Raw genomic sequence first — 16700 nt, 5'->3', positions numbered from 1 at the left:
GCCAAGACGAGAGTCAGAGTGCCCAAGAAGAATGGATCTTCACAAACTCGTACTATCAAGCCATGTTCACCGTCTTTTGATGCCCTGAAGAACCCAGTCCTCTCCGTCTCTCCGTAGCCCTCCGGTAATACCTGATGCCCTCAGGTGCGGTAGCCTGCTATCCTTGTTGGGCGTTTCCTCGACATGATCCCTTAGTAGCACACTCTTCTCATCTGGGTGCACTGCCAGAAGTGCCGGGAGGGGCGAGTCCTTGACAATCTCAATGTCTAGACTGGCAGTCTCCACCATGATGATGGCCAAGGTCAGGATCGAGAGCCCGACCTGAGCCGCCAGTAGCGTCAACCATGGCCACCGGATTGAGACGAATCTCTCCTCCTGCCACGCAGTCCCGCTGACGTTGCTGACCAAGAGACTTCACGGCGTCAGTTCGTATTCATGTACACTAAAAGAAACGTGAGATTCCACGAGTACTTACGCATTCGTGAGACCACTGGCAATATTTTCAGTAAGGTTGCGAAGCGTCGTAAACAGGGCGTCATCCAGCCTCTGAGACTCTGTCGTCTCATTGATACCGATTGCAGCTCGCGATAAAGCTGTCCCATAGATTTGAGTCCCGTTCTGGAACATGTATGTGCCACCGTCAATGTAGGTTCCCGACAGAGTCGAATCGAGAATATCCGCAATCTCGGCAGGACCCATCCCGTCGGCCACATATTTCTTGCCCGGGTTGTGTGGAGATGTCAAGTATGTCACGTTACTGGTCATGTTGTAAGTCTCCACAAGCACCTCTCCTGTCTGCGGATTCGTATAGGAAGCGACCTTCTGCGTGACGGGGAGGTTGTCCTGAACGGTGACCCTGTATGTGTTCACACACCAGTGCAGCATGATCTCAGTGGCTCGTAGCCGGGGACCGCTAATCACGAAGAAGTTCCAGATCTTGGCTTCCATGGCGTCGGTGCCGTTGAATGCTAGACTCGGCCCGCTGGAGATGTTCAAGTTGCCATACCCATAGCTTCTTTGCAACCTCAACCCGTTGGGAAGCGTGGAGTTCGTGCCCATTTCGATAGGGTCGCCATCAGTCTCGAGAAGGTCTGTGACATCTGAAAGAAATCAGTTGCATGAACAAAGGACAGAACGGTGTGGCCATGATCATACTCTTCATGTCAACGCATACGGCAAGTGAGGTGAAGTCGTCCCAGGTGCAGTTGTTCGATCGGCAGCTAGCTTGATAATATGGCATCACCTCGTTAGGTGGGGTGTATAGACTTCGAGGAATAATCTGATTGATTGGGAACATGATATCTCCTGCCAAAAGGTCAACTTTGTAAATTCTTGTATCAATTGGTCTAGGTGACGAACTTCGAGAAGGTCCGTTGGCAGTCGCCCAGAAGTACTCATTGTTCCTTCGTGTAAGTGCCGTCTCGTTTCCAGGGATAGCAACATGACGAGTAGGGTAAGTGACAACAGATTGTGTCAGCGTTGAGGTCGCAATCCCAGACACCAGGATGACAGCTGAAAGAATTCCAACGAGCCTGTATCGTCTCGAATTATCAATATCTGCTTTTGGATTGTACTTGCTTGCCTTGAAATGAGTCACATACCGGCCCTTCGTCCTGAGCAGGAGCTTCAAGCTGCCCCACGGCCCGCGGCTGGCTTCATCAAAGACCGCAAAATCGCCCAATGGCCTTGGCGACTTGTACCAATTCCACTTGTATTGAGATAGACTTTCGACAACCGGGAGAACGAATGACGTGCGACAGAATGTAGAGATGAAGGCGACGACGGTGTTGAGCGTCAAACCAAGGGGCCAATTGGGCAATGGCTGATTGTCGTACGACCTCAGCACCGAGACGAGAACAATGATGCATACAACGCTGATCAAGCACCATATGATCTCTGGCCACCAGCCCTTCAAAATCTGCCATCGGCGTCGCGAAGGCCGCCTTGTGTGGTTCCTCGTCTTCTCGGCGCTCGATGTCTTCACCAGCTCGTATTCCGTCTCACCGCTCGCAAAGGTTGACTTGGAGGGTAGATCTCTCCCAATCTCTGTGCTTCGCGGTTCGTCGGAAGTGCGTGCCGTGGACTCGGGCTCCTGATCCCAGTCGTAGACGTGGGTATGGGCAGATGAGAGCAGCAGGGCCTCGTCGTACCCAAGAGGCGGAACGTACGAGGGGACTGGTTTTCGCCGTACTTGTCTAGTCTCGTCATCCTGCCCTCTTGAATCCATCACGAAGCTTTGCCTCCCGCTGTGCCGCTGTCACGCATGCGAATGGTGGGCCTCTCGGGTGTTGTACTGCAAGCTTATCGGCGTACCAAGATCGAGCTTCTCAGCCCCTCATTGAAGTTCCATGTTCCGGGGGGTCTCTCCCTTTTTTCTAGATCCGGAAGCCCATGAAAATGCTCGTATTGTCACCGCCACGAAGGGGTGCCTAAGTGTGAATTTGTGTCATAAGCACTACCCCAAGTTGGCGTAGATCACCCAAGCACGGTTTGATCCTTCATGCTGCGAAACATCTTCAAAGTAGCTGCCTGGGCGAGCTGACAAGCTAGGTCTTACCCGCCACTCGCTAAGAAATAGCCCGACTAGCGCGGGATTCAGGCCACTTGGAGCTGGCTCTTTGTTAATGAGAGCTTAAATTGCTTATTCCAATTCATTCTGTGAGTTTGTAGGAACAGTGGCACTGTTGTCTTGAATCCATATCCAGAGCTACTCTAAATACAGAGAAAGCCCCTCGTTCGGATGAATAGCAGCAACATCGAGTTGAATGAGCAACTCATCCTGCCTCCCCGCTCTCAATTAGCCCATTTCCAAGCTACGCCTTGCGAGATCTATGCGAATTTGACGCCGTTCTTTAGTGTCCCGATATTGGTGATGGTAACCGCCATCTTGTTCCCAGGCGTAAGCCATTTCGGGGGTTTGAAGCCCGCGCCAACGCCTTTTCAGACCCTCAAGTCAGTCGCACGGAACGATCAACGGATGCATGCAGGGTTCTTACCTCCCGGTGTACCCGTCATAATGACCGAGCCCTTCTGCAGTGTAGTCCCAGAGGATAGATAGGAAATGATGTAGGCACAGTCGAACAGAAGATCATCGACGCCCTCAGTTTGCCTCACTTCGCCGTCAACCTTTGTCTCAAGGTGAAGCGATTTGGGATCTCCAACGAGGTCAGGTCGAACGAGACAGGGTCCCAAAGGTGCAAACGTGTCAAATCCCTTGGAGAACCCCCACTGCGGCACGTTCCCTGCAAATGCAGCATCGCGTTGGAGTTTCCTTGATGAGATGTCGTTGCCACAAGTGTACGCAGCAACATAGCTCAGCGCATCTGACACAGATACGTCCTTGGCGTCTTTTCCGATAACAAGACATAACTCGCCTTCGTAGTCGGCCTGGTCATCCTGGCAGATCTTGGGAATGATCACATCTGCGTCATGGTCCAGAATAGTTGTGTTGGGTTTGAAAAAGATGAAAGGGAACGGCGGTGGCTTGCGGCCGGCCTCTCTAACTGAGAGCGTGGTTAGTATCCAAGTTATCATGCAATATGTTTGACTTACTGTGCGTTGCATAGTTCAGCCCTACACATCGGAGAATAGGCACATCCTCTTGCGCTAAGGGGCCGAGAAGCTTCTTCACTACAACAATCTCATCGGTGACTTTGGTCTTCCCTGAGGTGTCATAGATGTCAAAACCTTCAATGATTTTTGCCTTCAAACTTGTATTCTCGGTAGTGTTTCCCAGGTCGAATCCCTCATGAGGGAGAATGGGCTCTCCTCGGAGGATCCGCCCATCACTTGCAACAAATCGAATGAGTCTCTGCCACGATACAGACATTATGGTGATTTGACGAGTAGACAACGTGAGCAAAGGTAGGGTCAAAGTACTTCAGGAAACTTTGTCAATGTATGAACTGAATAACACCTCGCTTTTGTCACCACGATATCACGTCACCCGGCAGGCCCTACGACTGTTGGCAGTGATGACTGCCGTCACACAAGCCGCTTGATAATGGCATGAGATCGGGGATAGTGACATCTCCCCGCTAAGCATTACACATCGCAGGCTGTCTAAAGTGACCTTAGGATAATACATGCGACTTGCGGGACGATTCCGACGGCCTCTCGACAGGGCATCGCTGCGGCGCGGAGGTTGTGGGGGAGAGTCGCTGAATGCGGGGATCCGGGGAGTTAAGGCTTAGTTTACCAGGGTGTTCACGACGCCCAATCCACGGCAATGGGCACGGGATGCATCCGATAACTGGTCGTGGAGCCGCGAAACAATGAAGGACCTCTTTCATATGAACCAAGGATTTGATCATGAACTCCCAATGAGGTAACACGGTAGCACTTCAAGTTGTAGACGATCTCCTATCTAGCCTCCCACTACATAGTCCCTCCATTTCAACTTATTACAAAATGCCCGCTGCTACAGAAGTAATTCAGCCTGTCTCGCAGGACCTATTTGTTCGATCCCACAAGTCACAGAACGAGAACGAACGGACAAACGGTCACGTCGGCGATGAGTCGAACAGTCAACAGCACAACGGGCGAGCTGGCCATCGCAAGCCACTTTCCACGTCTTATCCCTCCAATAGCCTCAACTTTCTTCGAGGCCTGAACTTCGCAAAGGATGGGAAGACATCAGAGAGTACCCCATCAACTTTGATTGCTCTTGATATCCTCATTGTCGGAGCTGGTCTTGGCGGGCTTGCAACCGCAGTTGCTCTGGCGAGGAGTGGCCATCATGTTACTGTCTTGGAGCAGGCCGCTCAACTATCAGAGGTAAGCTTTGCTGCAACCCATCCATTAGATGTCAATCGAAGCCTCTTGGACCATCTAACCACTAATTGTAGGTTGGCGCTGGCATCCAGATCCCGCCAAACTCCAGCAAGCTCCTTCAAAGATGGGGGGTGATGGATATCATGGCAGAGCAGGCAGTACGGCCTGACGGCATCTCGTTCCGTCGCTGGGAGGATGGCCATCGTATTGGCTTTACTGATCTCTCTGAATCATTCATCGAGCTCTGTGGGGCACCTTACTACGTCGCACATCGTGCTCACCTCCACTATGCTCTCTATCAGCGGGCCAAGGACCTTGGGGTTACGGTTCGCTTGGATAGCAGGGTTGCTGGCTACAACCCTCACCTACCAGGTGCGAATCTGGCTAGCGGCGAGACTTTTTCAGCTGATCTCATTGTTGCTGCCGATGGTGAGCACCTCCTCCATGTTATAAGATGCAGTCTTGATCTCGGCTCATATCTCCTTGCGATGTAGGCGTCAAGTCGGTAGCTAGAAATCTGCTTCCCTCCAACCAAGTTGGGGCAACGAACTACACTGGCTTTGCAGTCTACCGAGCCACTGTAGATGTAAGTAAGATGAGAAGGATTCCAGAAATTGCTTGGATCCTTGAGAAGCCTGGATTGCACGTCTGGTGAGCTCATATACGATCAAGTATGTCAGAGATGGCGGTCTAACATGCTCCATAGGATTGGCGAAGATCGCCACGTCATGACTTACACTATTGCTGCCGGCGAATCCTTCAACATGGTGCTATCTCATAGGGACTCGAGGAATCCTTCGACGTGGGAACAAAAGACCCAGGCCGAAATTCTGGGAGAGATGAGAGCAGAGTTCAGGGGTTGGGACTCACAGTATGAACCCGTTTGTTTTCAAAACGTATTTGCGCAACTTGTTGACATATCGTAGGCTCACGAAGATCATCGAACTGATTGACACCACAATCAAGTGGCCTTTGATGGCTGGCGTCCCGTTGGATAACTGGGTTGCGGATTCCGAGCGTCTTGTCATCCTCGGCGACGCAGCCCATGCAATGCTCCCCTACATGTCGCAGGGGGCAGCCATGGCGGTTGAAGATGGTGCCGCTCTGGCTGTGGCTCTCAACAACATTCAGAATCGTGAACAGCTCGGTCTTGCGCTTCAAGTGTTCCAGGGAGAACGGAAAACACGCACCTCCATGATGCAGGAGGCCAGCATGGTGAATGCCCTGCTATGGCACTTCAAAGATGGCCCCGAACAGAAGGCTCGAGATGAGGCGATGCGTCCCGAAGTTGAGGGCCGCAAGTTTGCGAGCAGTCCAAATCAGTGGTCCGACCCCCTCACTCAATCATGGGCTTATGGGTACGACGCTGAGGATAGGATGTTGGAGCAATGGAAGCGGGAGAGTGAGGCGTAAGAAGCCGAGTATTGCTATGACTGCAAGTTTGTGTAATACGATAGGTTTTGAAAAGGTCTGGTCAATTAGCTAGATTGAGAAAGCTTGAGGGTTTAATGTTAGAACCAATTGAGAGGATATGTTACATGGCGTTTTTTCTTGCAGACCATCATGGGATACCTAACAGAGGGTCGTAACAGTTAAGATAGTGGATGACAAGCTGTTCGTTGAAATGGTTCAAGGAAATCGTAGTTCATACCTGTACCGATGGAAATTTAGATGCAGGATGTATTCTCGAAGTATGCCTCGTAAACCCTCCCCCGATATGACTTTCTGTCACGAGCAAGTAGTCTGATTCAGCCCTGAGAAATCATAAGTTGGGCAGTTTCGATTATACAACAACAGTTTTCTTGTTCCTACATATAGTGACCAAAATTGAGTGTCTAGCGCCTACCAAAACAAGTCCCCTGTAGTAAAATCATCCATCAACTCAGACATGGAGAAATTTGCACCAGTATTGGGGAAATCGTTGAAGTTGGGGGGAAGATAGTTCATCAGGTTGGAAAAGGCGTCATCCATTGCTCCATTCGCCGACATGTGCAAGCTTTGCGCATTCTCCCCTCCATTCGAGGGAACTGCGTGGCTTGGCCCCATCCCTCCCACTTCACGGGCGACATCGTCCCGGCCCGGAGCTTTGCTGAAGTTAGTCTCTGCAGAAACATATTATAAACACATTCGATCACGTACTCATTTGCAAGCTTTGGACCATAAAGATCAAGGTCGCCGTGAACTTTGCGCACTTCTCTACCATGGGGTTCTGGATGTCTAATCGCGCAATGCAACTTACTGCACTCTTCAGAATATTGTCAAGCCGTATAGCGGTGTTTGTGTATCCCTGATCAAAGGGCATAGACCCATAGCTATCTTCGACCAGCTTTGTCGCAACGATAGTTAAAGAGGCATTGAAGGCTTGAGTGAGATTAGCTGGCATTCCTTCGGGTAGCAGGCTAAACTCACTGAAGTACAGGCTAAACCACCATGCTCCAAGGAATGAAACGGTAGGCTGAACATCATTCGCAAGTTTGCAGGCTTCAACCAAGCGGATGATAGCTTCCGCCGACCGTAGGCATACTGTTCTACTGAGATGCCACGCCTGCTGCAGTGTGGCTGCCTCCTGAGGAGACTGAGGGCTTCCATCGAATGATTGTAGACAGCGGTCTAGTATCGGGCGATGTGACAGTAGTTGCAAGTTATGATACCGGAGTGTCAGTATCACTCGGAACTTCAAGAACATCAACTTCCCCTCAGGGCTGGCGACTTCGCTCGGCTCTATAAGTTGCATCGATAGAGGTAAAGATGCCTGCCAGTCAGCCAGTTTTTGTCCAATCTGTATTACACTAGCCACAGTGTTTGTCAACGGAATGGCCGATATTGATCCAATATTGCTCTCGTATAGATCGTCAATGACGGCGGCGGTCACTCCGTAAAGCGTGCTAGGTAGCCAATTATCAGTCAACATTAGTCAAGGGGAGGCTATGTGGTAGACAAACATCGATGCGTTCCAAAACACAGTGCTCTCTTCCTCATTGGGCCATCTCAAAATATCGGAAGTTCTTTGATGGGAAATGAAATGTCTTGGCAAAGGTGTTCGTATATAATTTTGCGGAATAATCGGCGGCCGGCCGAAGGTCATGCTCAGTGTTCTATATCCCGATAGTGATCCTGTTAGACATAGTTCCTTCAGCGGGCGGCTAGATCCACTGGATATGCTACTTGCCTATCGAGTACGACACATCCATACCAAGTGCGTATTCTTATTTCTCTTTCGAGTGGTTCGAATCTTTGAAGTGCCAACTCGGAATGGAACCCTAACTCGAGTGCAGCTTTTACAGCGAGCCCGTGTATTGCCCATGTCTGTATAGACCGTTGGCTGCCTTGAAGGTACTGTGACATCAGGAGCATAGCCTGGACTTGAGAGATCTGAGGTCAGCTAAAGGAACTACCACGTACTGGGATGATTCAGCAGCCACTGAAGACGGAAAGGAAGAGACTGCAGCAGTACCTGCTTCTACATTGGCCCCTGTCATCATCTCAGTCATAGAGAGAGCTTTGGCGCGCCGGTAATGAACCTCTGATATCGCCTGTCGATCGCCCAAACCGACACCCGTAGCGTTCATGGTGCTCGTAGCCATGGCCAAAACCATGTGCAATAGTGCAAGCCAAGCGGTTTTCGCATTCTGCATTCCGGTTGCTCGGTACTGAGCGTAAGTTTTCCAGAAACTTTCTTCGTGTATGTAAGGAAATAGGAGACCTGTGTCACGGAAGAATTGGCGCACAAGATTGACAACCTCCTCTTCGGGTGGCAAACGGGATGCCTCGGATGGCTTTTCGAGCTTCCTTGAGTCGAAGGAATCAGTGACTGGTGACTGAGATCTGGAGACAGCCAGGATGTATTGTTGTGCATGCTTTGCAGGTGTCGAGGATGTATCTCCGCGCTCGTCTTTCTGGGCCTTGTTCAATAAATGGTCAAGCGTGCGGCGAATAATTCTCGTGAAGGCAATATTGGATGACGGCCCTGAGTGATTGATGATAGAATCAGCAGGTGTAATGGGGGAATCGAGGCCGAGGGCCGTGAAGTCTAGTTTATTGTGTCATACCAAAATATGCCCAAGACTCGTCTGTGGTAAATTCAATAGTACCAACACCGTCTGTTGCGTCGGGGGTGATCCCCTGCGTGACACTTCCATCCTCAACATTCAGTGACTCCTCGGGATAGTTGACTTCCGAAAAGTCGTCGGTACGACCAGAAATGCTACGTGGAAATAGAACGTGTTGCTTTCCCTGCAGAAACGAGGCGGGTATAAGTCTCTTCAGCCGACTGATGTCCTCTTCGACATCAGCTAAGCGGTGTTCGACTTGTTCGAGATATCTTTTCACAGAGTAAGATAAGTTTTGGAAAGGTTCTCGAGGAAGTTCCACCAAACATACTGTTTTGGTACCAGCGCATTGCTCCCACCAGAGTTGGCTGCGTAGATACATTCGATACCTTGTTCGACGCAAGCGGAGCAATGAGGCCTAACACCGTCGCACTTTTCAAGAGTGTTTTGATCAGTCTTCTAGGACAACCAGTAGCACCTGGTGGGCGGAACGATCCCGTCCAGGTGAAGACTGCCAAAACTGGCTCCCACCGGCGTGGTAGTCAGAGAATGTCGCACTCACCCTTGACTTCCGAGCTCGACAGGAGCTGCAAGCAATCGGGATACGCTTCCGCTTCCGAGTCGACGCGCCTGTTGGTCCTGGAGTGCTGTTCTCCATTTCCCGGGGAAAGTCTTCATACAGCTTACAAGTTGTGTGGCATGATAGGGCAGACACTGGTAGAGGCGGGGATTTAGAGAGAAAGATGATCAAGTCCCCGGTGTAGTTGAAAAGGGAGGGCGGGGAGATAGGGAAGAGCACCGAATTCTAAATGCTGTACGCCTAACGCTGAGAGGCTGTGCTAGACAAATCGCGTACGGTTAGCGCAGTGGTTGGTGTCTTTGCTGAGCCTCCAACCATGCTGTTTCGGCCAAGAGCTTAACTCCCCGAGCACATCCGTGTTCGCTCTGTAACCTCACCGTCACGTTGACAGTATTGACGAAACGCGGTTGGTCTTCATACGGGATGAGAGTTCGGCAAACACCCGTAAATCATGTGTTTTTGATCAAGTCATAAACACATCTCGTCAACGCTGAAATGTCGCTACTGTATCTAAGCATCACCCAAGAAGAGTAAAAGCAATCAATCAATACCTTACCACTTGACTCAAGCAACTCAACGTCGTATCATCCTGACAATCCGAGAACTAGCCATGTCTTCAATGACCGTCACAGAAACTTCGCACCAAGCCGAGTCGGCTGAAGACCACATCGCAACGATGCTGCGCGCCGCCGAGGCCAACCACACAAAGCCTTTGTGGCTACAAATGACCAGACTAAACCCCCCTCTGCCCAACCCACGGTGCACACCCCATCTGTGGAAGTATTCGGAAATTCAGCCCACCCTCTTGCAAGCGGGTCAGCTTGTTACCGAAAAGCAAGCTGAGCGCAGGGTGCTCATGCTCGTCAACCCTTCCAGAGGTACGCAGCCCGCACTGATGGAGCCTTAGATCTCTTCATTACTCCTAGATCTCAGATTCATTCCTGACTCAAAATCCCAGATGCTCCCTTTACGACTGACACTCTTTACGCTGGGCTGCAGCTGGTCATGCCCAATGAGACAGCACCGGCGCATCGGCATACGGCTTTTGCTATGCGCTTCATCATTGAGGGCAATGGCGGCTTCACTGCCGTTCACGGAAAGCGCATCCAGATGAACCGGGGAGATGTAATCTTGACCCCCACTTGGAATTGGCATGACCATGGAAAGGATGGGTCCGGCCCGATGATCTGGCTTGATGGCTTAGATTTGCCCAACTTTACCCACTTCCCTGTTCATTTCGTCGAGCATTTCTCGTCTCCACGATACCCAGCAGACAATATTGATACATCCCAGTCGCCCATTGTCTTCCCGTGGAGTCGGATGAAAGCAGCACTTGACGCCGAGGAAGGACAATATGCCACACAAAGCTATCTTCGTGCAGATGGATCTGAAGGTACTTGATTCACGTTCTGCCTCGTTACCATTGTTGGAACTTGGACTGACTTGTGCAATGCTCCAGTCAGCAAGGTTCTAGGTGGCCGTGCAGCCCGCTTGGCCTCCGGTGCCAAGTCTCCTCTGGTTCAGGAGACCGCGTCATCTGTCTACCATGTCGTCGAGGGGTCTGGGCGCACTCGCATCGGTGATAAAGATCTCATTTGGACGAAGGGTGATACCTTCTGCATTCCATCCTGGTATCCTTATCAGCATTTCGCGGACGAGGGTCTGAAGACCGATGTATACCTGTACCGTTTTGATGACATGCCCATGCTGAAAAGTCTGGGATTCTACCGCTCAGCTGACATGGATGTGGAACGTCTCGTGTCGAACTGAACGATTGTATGCTGTACCATTCACGTGTAGACTAGGCTAACTAAATGGAACGACTTTTGCTACAGCAAGTGTGCCTAGGATCCAGGGTCTAGGACAGAGTCTGCAAAATTACAGACGGTTGATTCTTCACGCCAGAGCACGATTCACGTACGGTCGTTTGTCGCAAGTGTGTTGTGTCAATCAGTGATATTGTTGAATCACATCAAGATATCGCCCATTCTGGTTCAATAAAAAACTTTTGAATTCAATATGGATTCGTAGTTGTAACATGGCTCTAGCAGTCGAGCGCCCGACGGTTCTTGTTTGCTGCCAGGGAAGAATAGTTTACAGGATTCGTACGCTCGTGTTTCTACCTTGCCAACTGCACTACTCCTGTCCCGTCCAAAAGACTACCCTTTAAGTCTAAGCGAGAAATGCAGTCTTACGAATGACTGTGTTACTGAAGAAGTAAAGGGGGATCACCAATAAGTACACCGCCCAGAGGATTCCCGCCATGATACCAAACTGAGCGACCGGTCCCACCTGTGCCATCCAGCTTGTGGCCGCGTAAGAAACTCCGAAGCCGACAGAGTTCTTGACCAAATTCACCAGCACTCCGATATGGCTTGCTCTAGGTGGCATAGTGTCAACAGCGTACGTCAGTAACACATTCGCTGAGCAAGTCAGACCTGTGGCTAGCATGCCATAACCAACGCTGACTTGCGCCCACTTCTCCGGTGATGCAAGGCCGTATCCAATGACCAGACATCCAGCTGGGCTGATCAGACCTCCGATAATCACAGTTGGCAATCTCGAAGCTGGGTCTTGTCTTCCACCATTGCGACGTGTGTCTCGGTTGAACAGGTAATCAGCCAATGCTCCTCCGATCGGGAGACCAATCAGAAGACCGACCAATGGCCCAACGCTGAGCAGACCGACATCTCGGGCACCCCAGAGTAGGGGTGGGGGACTGTATACCACCGAGAGCAAGATAGATACCAGAACGGTCCAGCCAATGGTGAGACCGAATACCAAAGTTGTGACAATAACCTGTGGCGCGCCCAAAAGTTGAAGAGGCTGGAAGAGGCTCGAGGCGGCGAGCTTCCAGTCCATGTCGACATATGTCGTCGAGAAAGAGCGTAGTCTCCATTGTTTTCCGAGTTCTCTGGGTCCTGGACAGCCTGGCTGGTTGGCGTTTTCAACTTCGGCGTAGGTAGGGCTCAAGGGCAGACCTTTGGGATTATCTTCGGTAATAACAGGGTTGAGCTCAACTTCAGCCGTCTTTGGCGAGTCCGCACGTGTTTCCGGGAGCATGATCAGTGATCCGACAAACGTGATAAAGATCAGGGCCGAGAGAATGCGGAAGTACCATCTCCAATCTCCAGTACCATCCGCGACAAGACCGGAAATGATTGGTCCGATAGATGAGCCGGCTGCTAGGAGGCCAACGTAGACAACCATCGCGCTTGCTAACTGATGGTTTGGAAACGCCTCTTCAACGAAGCTGGGCCCCAACGCCTCAACAAGCCCACCAGCGAGCCCGCCGAGGATCCTTGATGTTCTCAAGTCATTGAATGTTGTTGCTTCCCCTGACCAAAGGCAGAAGACAAAGAACATGACAAGCGATATCAGAATTGTGTATCGTTTACCAATGAGAGATGCGGCAGGGAGGGCGAAAATGTTCTCGAGTTCAAGTTAAGTTAGTTCGCGTCTCTCAAGAACCATACATCAAAACGTTTAATGTTTTGATTTTGATTTCAGGCTTACCGAGAGACCTAGAGTCAACAGCACATAGGTAGAGAGCTGGGAGGCCTCTTCCGAAGTGCAATGAAGCTCTGCAATAATGCGCGAAAACAGCGGAGGAGCGCCTGCAGCAAAGGCATTCCCCAAAAGGTTGTAGAAACTGACATTCAGGAGAATCCAAATCCTCCACGAAAGCGGCCATCCCTATCGAGTCGTTGGCAATTAGTCTCCGAAGCCTATGATATCGTGACATCCTTGAACTCAAGGACACCTGCAACACTTACCAAGACGCTCGACTCCATCGCGGAATCATTCGATGTTGACATGTTTGCTGATTTTGGACGTACGATATGAATTGATTTTTTCAAAGTCTAGTTCGATAATCTAGACGAATGTTTACACGGGTTCTCGCAATTTCCGCTCAACACCGGCTCCGCCTTATCCTATCTACTCTAGCCCACCCCCTTACAGACCACGTCTTTCATTACAAGACCAAACTTACCAACGCGTAGCGTGCCATTGGTCTAGCGAGTCATTCGGGGAGATAAACCTAAGGGTATGCATCCGCGGAGAACTGTCATAACCCCGGATGCTACCCCGCATCCGCAGCGGCCCGCGTCCACACTGGAGACTGGGTTACGATGGTTTGCTTCCGTGATCTTGGGGTCAAGCGGGGGAGGCGGGTCTTGTTAGAGACTTGCCGCGCGCAGGATGAAGCATATATCAAGGACTGACGTTGATTCAGGCTAAGCATTGCGACACAGCCGTGTCTGGCACGTCAGCCGATCGAGTCAGTTGGTCGCTCGTAAGCAAACCCAAACACCACCAAGGCTATGCTAAGCGATGGCACGGTATCAGAAAGGTTGTCAACCATGAATCAGTAATAGGGACATTAATACATTCATGATCTCATCGACATGCTCTGCTGGAATACGAGCCGGGCAAGTATCAGGATTTCCTATCTCCGCGATGAAGCGAAGTCACAATCTTAACGTGGCTTCGTTGCAGCACTGAGGAACTCCTACATTGAGAAGCCCCAGAGTCTCAATGGAACCTACATGTACGTAGCATGGAATTTCTATATTCATCCTTTTTCCATCCATCGGCCCCCATCAGAAAACAGTAAGTAAAAGCGCATCTCAAAGTCAAGATAACTTTATTGATTTGAACTGGTCGAGAATCCCTAGTAATTGAGGACAAATCGACAATATTGCAAAAGCTGGATGCGCTTGTGGCCGCCAATTGGGTTCTTTTTGCTCTGCACGTCTTTCAGCTTGCAGCGATATGATGGCAAAGAGAACGATAGGCAAAGGATTGGAATTCATCGCAGAGGAAGCGATGTGAGGTATGACATAAGGACTCCGGTAGCAGTTCCTGAATGGCTTCAAGCTTTAACGCATTAGTTGACGCTTCTATGGCTGATTGTCCCTTTCTTCAATAATAATGATCAAACTAGCCTCAACCATGTTCAAGGATTTCTTGTCTGATGTATTCTACACACGATCAGGTCCATCTCAGAGTCAAGGAACAGACTGAATGTGATGGTGAGTATTCTGAGGCTTGGTGAGGCATCACATAGTGAGCTAGCAAGCTTGGTAGGGAAAGCTGCTGTGAAGAATGGGGAGACTCTGACAGAGAGCATTGAGAACGAGGGGCTAGACATCCGATGGTACGACGGTACTTATAAGTTGTGAAATATGAATGATGGCAATTCTTGCTTGTGTCATAATAGCACCAGTTGAATATGAGGATTGAAAAGGGTTTACTTCAGTATGTCATGCATTTGCTCTCTTACGAGAGGCATCTCCCGCCAGGAAGACGCTTCCTGATTTCCTCAGCTGTCCCTGGATATTCAAGGTATAAGTATCATGAACTTCATCGGAACAGCCTGCCACTTTTGAGATTCTTACGGCTGCTTTAGGCGAGCAGCTTTTCGGATCTCGCACAAGTTGTAGGTCATCCCGATGAACGCCATGATTGCAGCCAATCAAGTCATGAACAATCCAAGGCCTTTCCTGGGGTTCTAGGGAAAGTCTAGCTCAAAGCGCCAACGCTAGCTGTGATAACGAAATTTGCAATCATTTGTGCAATTTGAATTTTCGTTACGTTTCCTTTCCGCTAAAGTAGAAAATAGCCGGGGACCCTCTTTCGGGGGTTATCTCGGCTAACCGCTAACGTTAAGAAGAAGCGGGAGCTAGCAAGACCGAAGCGGGGCCCGACCGTGTACGTTGAGCGGTGCCGAGATGTGGGGCTCCGGAGGCCACGACTCGGTATCGTGACCGTGTACGTTAGGAAGAGCCGGGTCGGGGTCAAAGAAATGCGCCGGACGAGAAAACTTTGCTGCCGCTAATTCTCGGGGCCCGGACTGAATCAAGAAGACAATGTCCGTTCCTACGCTGGCCGATTTGGTGTATAAGTAGGCATCTTCCCCCCTTTTCTTGGGTGAATTTGGGGTTTCTTCCTACCTCATCCATCTGATCTTTGCCTTTCAAACACTTGATATCAACCTCAACACTATCTGTGCCACGGAAGCATATCATCTTTACATAGTTCTCTTTTGCACCCCTCACTCAAGACCACGATGTGGTCTGCGGCCTCCAAGATGCCTCTCGACATTGAGATTGACGATCACTATTCGTTCAAGATCTATACCAGCGGCTCTCACATCACAGGCACCGTATCCATCTGCCCAGACAGCCGTACTCCTTTTCATTGCATCCAAATTGCTCTCATGGGCACCTCTCATACCCGGGTCGACATGCTACCTGTCCCCAAGATCACCACCGACGTCTTCCTCAACCTAGACATGCCCATCACGAAGACATCCTACCCGCAAGGACAGGTCTTCGCGGCAAGAGAAACCCACATTATCCCATTCAATTTCACCATACCACGAGAACTACACAAGGATGCCTGTGAGACTGCTTCAGGCGATCATTCTCACGATCAACACATGCGACTCCCTCCATCGATGGGTGGCTGGGGAAAGGACGACATGTCACCGACAATGGCTCAAGTGGAGTACAAGATAGTTGCTCGACTGCTTCGCAAGAGATCCTCCAGCCCAAAAGATACTACTGAAGCCAGCCAACGGATCATGGTTCTCCCAGCCTTTGCCGAAGACCCACCCCTGAACATCAACAATCACGATGCACGATACGCGCTATCCAGGACTAAGTCTGTCCGTAGAAGTCTTCTCTCCACACAGAAAGATCGCATCACCATCAACGCGCTGCAGCCTGAGGCGGTCTACATCAGCATCGGCGGCCACCAGCTACCCGACTCCCACGCCTCCGTAACACTGGACCTGAGCTTTGAATCCACTTCCTCATTCTCATTCCCGCCGGAGGTCACTCTGGGTCAGGTTAAGCTAGATACTCAGACGTGGTTCACAGGGACCCCCATGAAGATGTCGCCCGACCTGGGAGATCCCCGTGAGGCCGCAGGACTACGCCACGAGCTACGGTACTCTACCCAGACCAAGCTCCCTACGACAGACACGGGAGTCATTCTATGGCACAAGGACGATCAGACAGAAGACCGCAAGGTGTTTACTTGGCGATCGAGAACCAAGGTCCCTATTCGTCTCCCTACCGCACACAAGATGTTCTTGCCCACCTTCTTCAACTGCTTCATCGCTCGAAGCTACATCCTGCGTATGTCTGTCAACTTCAACGGCTCTAAGACCAATCTTTCGGTTCCGCTGCAGATCGCATCGCAGTCGCTTTACCCCCAAGTGATGGAGCCAGAAGTGGAGGATCTGCCATCCTTTGATGCATCTCTTGCTTGGAGATGATGGAGTGTGG

The 16700-nt window shown here is 50.6% G+C and overlaps 7 protein-coding genes across 7 annotated transcripts; 3 read left to right on the top strand and 4 right to left on the bottom strand.

Annotated features, from left to right (window-relative positions):
- Window positions 1-66: 66 nt before the first annotated feature.
- Window positions 67-2227, bottom strand: BDZ83DRAFT_582326 (uncharacterized protein; the record flags this gene model as incomplete). The annotated part of the gene is made up of 5 exons (XM_060505541.1): window positions 67-412; window positions 476-1100; window positions 1156-1305; window positions 1360-1532; window positions 1602-2227. The coding sequence occupies 5 exons, from the start codon at window positions 2225-2227 to the stop codon at window positions 67-69; spliced, it is 1920 nt and encodes a 639-aa protein (XP_060362854.1).
- Window positions 2228-2683: 456 nt separating this feature from the next.
- Window positions 2684-3843, bottom strand: BDZ83DRAFT_794085 (uncharacterized protein). The gene is made up of 3 exons (XM_060515798.1): window positions 3553-3843; window positions 2997-3503; window positions 2684-2936 (listed from the first exon to the last, which is right to left on the bottom strand). The coding sequence occupies exons 1-3, from the start codon at window positions 3827-3829 to the stop codon at window positions 2830-2832; spliced, it is 891 nt and encodes a 296-aa protein (XP_060362853.1). The 5' UTR covers window positions 3830-3843; the 3' UTR covers window positions 2684-2829.
- Window positions 3844-4410: 567 nt separating this feature from the next.
- BDZ83DRAFT_721149 (FAD binding domain-containing protein) lies at window positions 4411-6186 on the top strand (the record flags this gene model as incomplete). Its single annotated transcript, XM_060512353.1, has 5 exons — window positions 4411-4776; window positions 4848-5202; window positions 5268-5424; window positions 5480-5644; window positions 5700-6186. The coding sequence occupies 5 exons, from the start codon at window positions 4411-4413 to the stop codon at window positions 6184-6186; spliced, it is 1530 nt and encodes a 509-aa protein (XP_060362852.1).
- A 114-nt stretch (window positions 6187-6300) lies between these two features.
- BDZ83DRAFT_628104 (fungal-specific transcription factor domain-containing protein) lies at window positions 6301-9593 on the bottom strand. The gene is made up of 9 exons (XM_060508675.1): window positions 9385-9593; window positions 9154-9254; window positions 8823-9094; window positions 8228-8740; window positions 7943-8135; window positions 7716-7868; window positions 7183-7658; window positions 6913-7134; window positions 6301-6857 (listed from the first exon to the last, which is right to left on the bottom strand). The coding sequence occupies exons 1-9, from the start codon at window positions 9478-9480 to the stop codon at window positions 6616-6618; spliced, it is 2268 nt and encodes a 755-aa protein (XP_060362851.1). The 5' UTR covers window positions 9481-9593; the 3' UTR covers window positions 6301-6615.
- Window positions 9594-9785: 192 nt separating this feature from the next.
- On the top strand, window positions 9786-11343 carry BDZ83DRAFT_628103 (gentisate 1,2-dioxygenase). The gene is made up of 3 exons (XM_060508674.1): window positions 9786-10280; window positions 10361-10795; window positions 10862-11343. The coding sequence occupies exons 1-3, from the start codon at window positions 10013-10015 to the stop codon at window positions 11170-11172; spliced, it is 1014 nt and encodes a 337-aa protein (XP_060362850.1). The 5' UTR covers window positions 9786-10012; the 3' UTR covers window positions 11173-11343.
- A 231-nt stretch (window positions 11344-11574) lies between these two features.
- On the bottom strand, window positions 11575-13220 carry BDZ83DRAFT_754069 (major facilitator superfamily domain-containing protein; the record flags this gene model as incomplete). The annotated part of the gene is made up of 3 exons (XM_060514435.1): window positions 11575-12834; window positions 12919-13098; window positions 13179-13220. 3 exons carry the CDS (start codon window positions 13218-13220, stop codon window positions 11575-11577), a joined length of 1482 nt encoding a protein of 493 aa, XP_060362849.1.
- A 2681-nt stretch (window positions 13221-15901) lies between these two features.
- On the top strand, window positions 15902-16690 carry BDZ83DRAFT_582329 (uncharacterized protein; the record flags this gene model as incomplete). Its single annotated transcript, XM_060505542.1, has 1 exon — window positions 15902-16690. One exon carries the CDS (start codon window positions 15902-15904, stop codon window positions 16688-16690), a length of 789 nt encoding a protein of 262 aa, XP_060362848.1.
- Between the last annotated feature and the right edge of the window lie 10 nt (window positions 16691-16700).

This window comes from Colletotrichum acutatum, assembly GCF_030867785.1.
Source record: "Colletotrichum acutatum strain CBS 112980 chromosome Unknown BDZ83scaffold_74, whole genome shotgun sequence".
NCBI classification, from domain to species: Eukaryota; Fungi; Ascomycota; class Sordariomycetes; order Glomerellales; family Glomerellaceae; genus Colletotrichum; species Colletotrichum acutatum.
The sequence above is the reverse complement of the archived record's forward strand: the minus strand, read 5'-3'. Positions and strand labels throughout refer to the sequence as shown.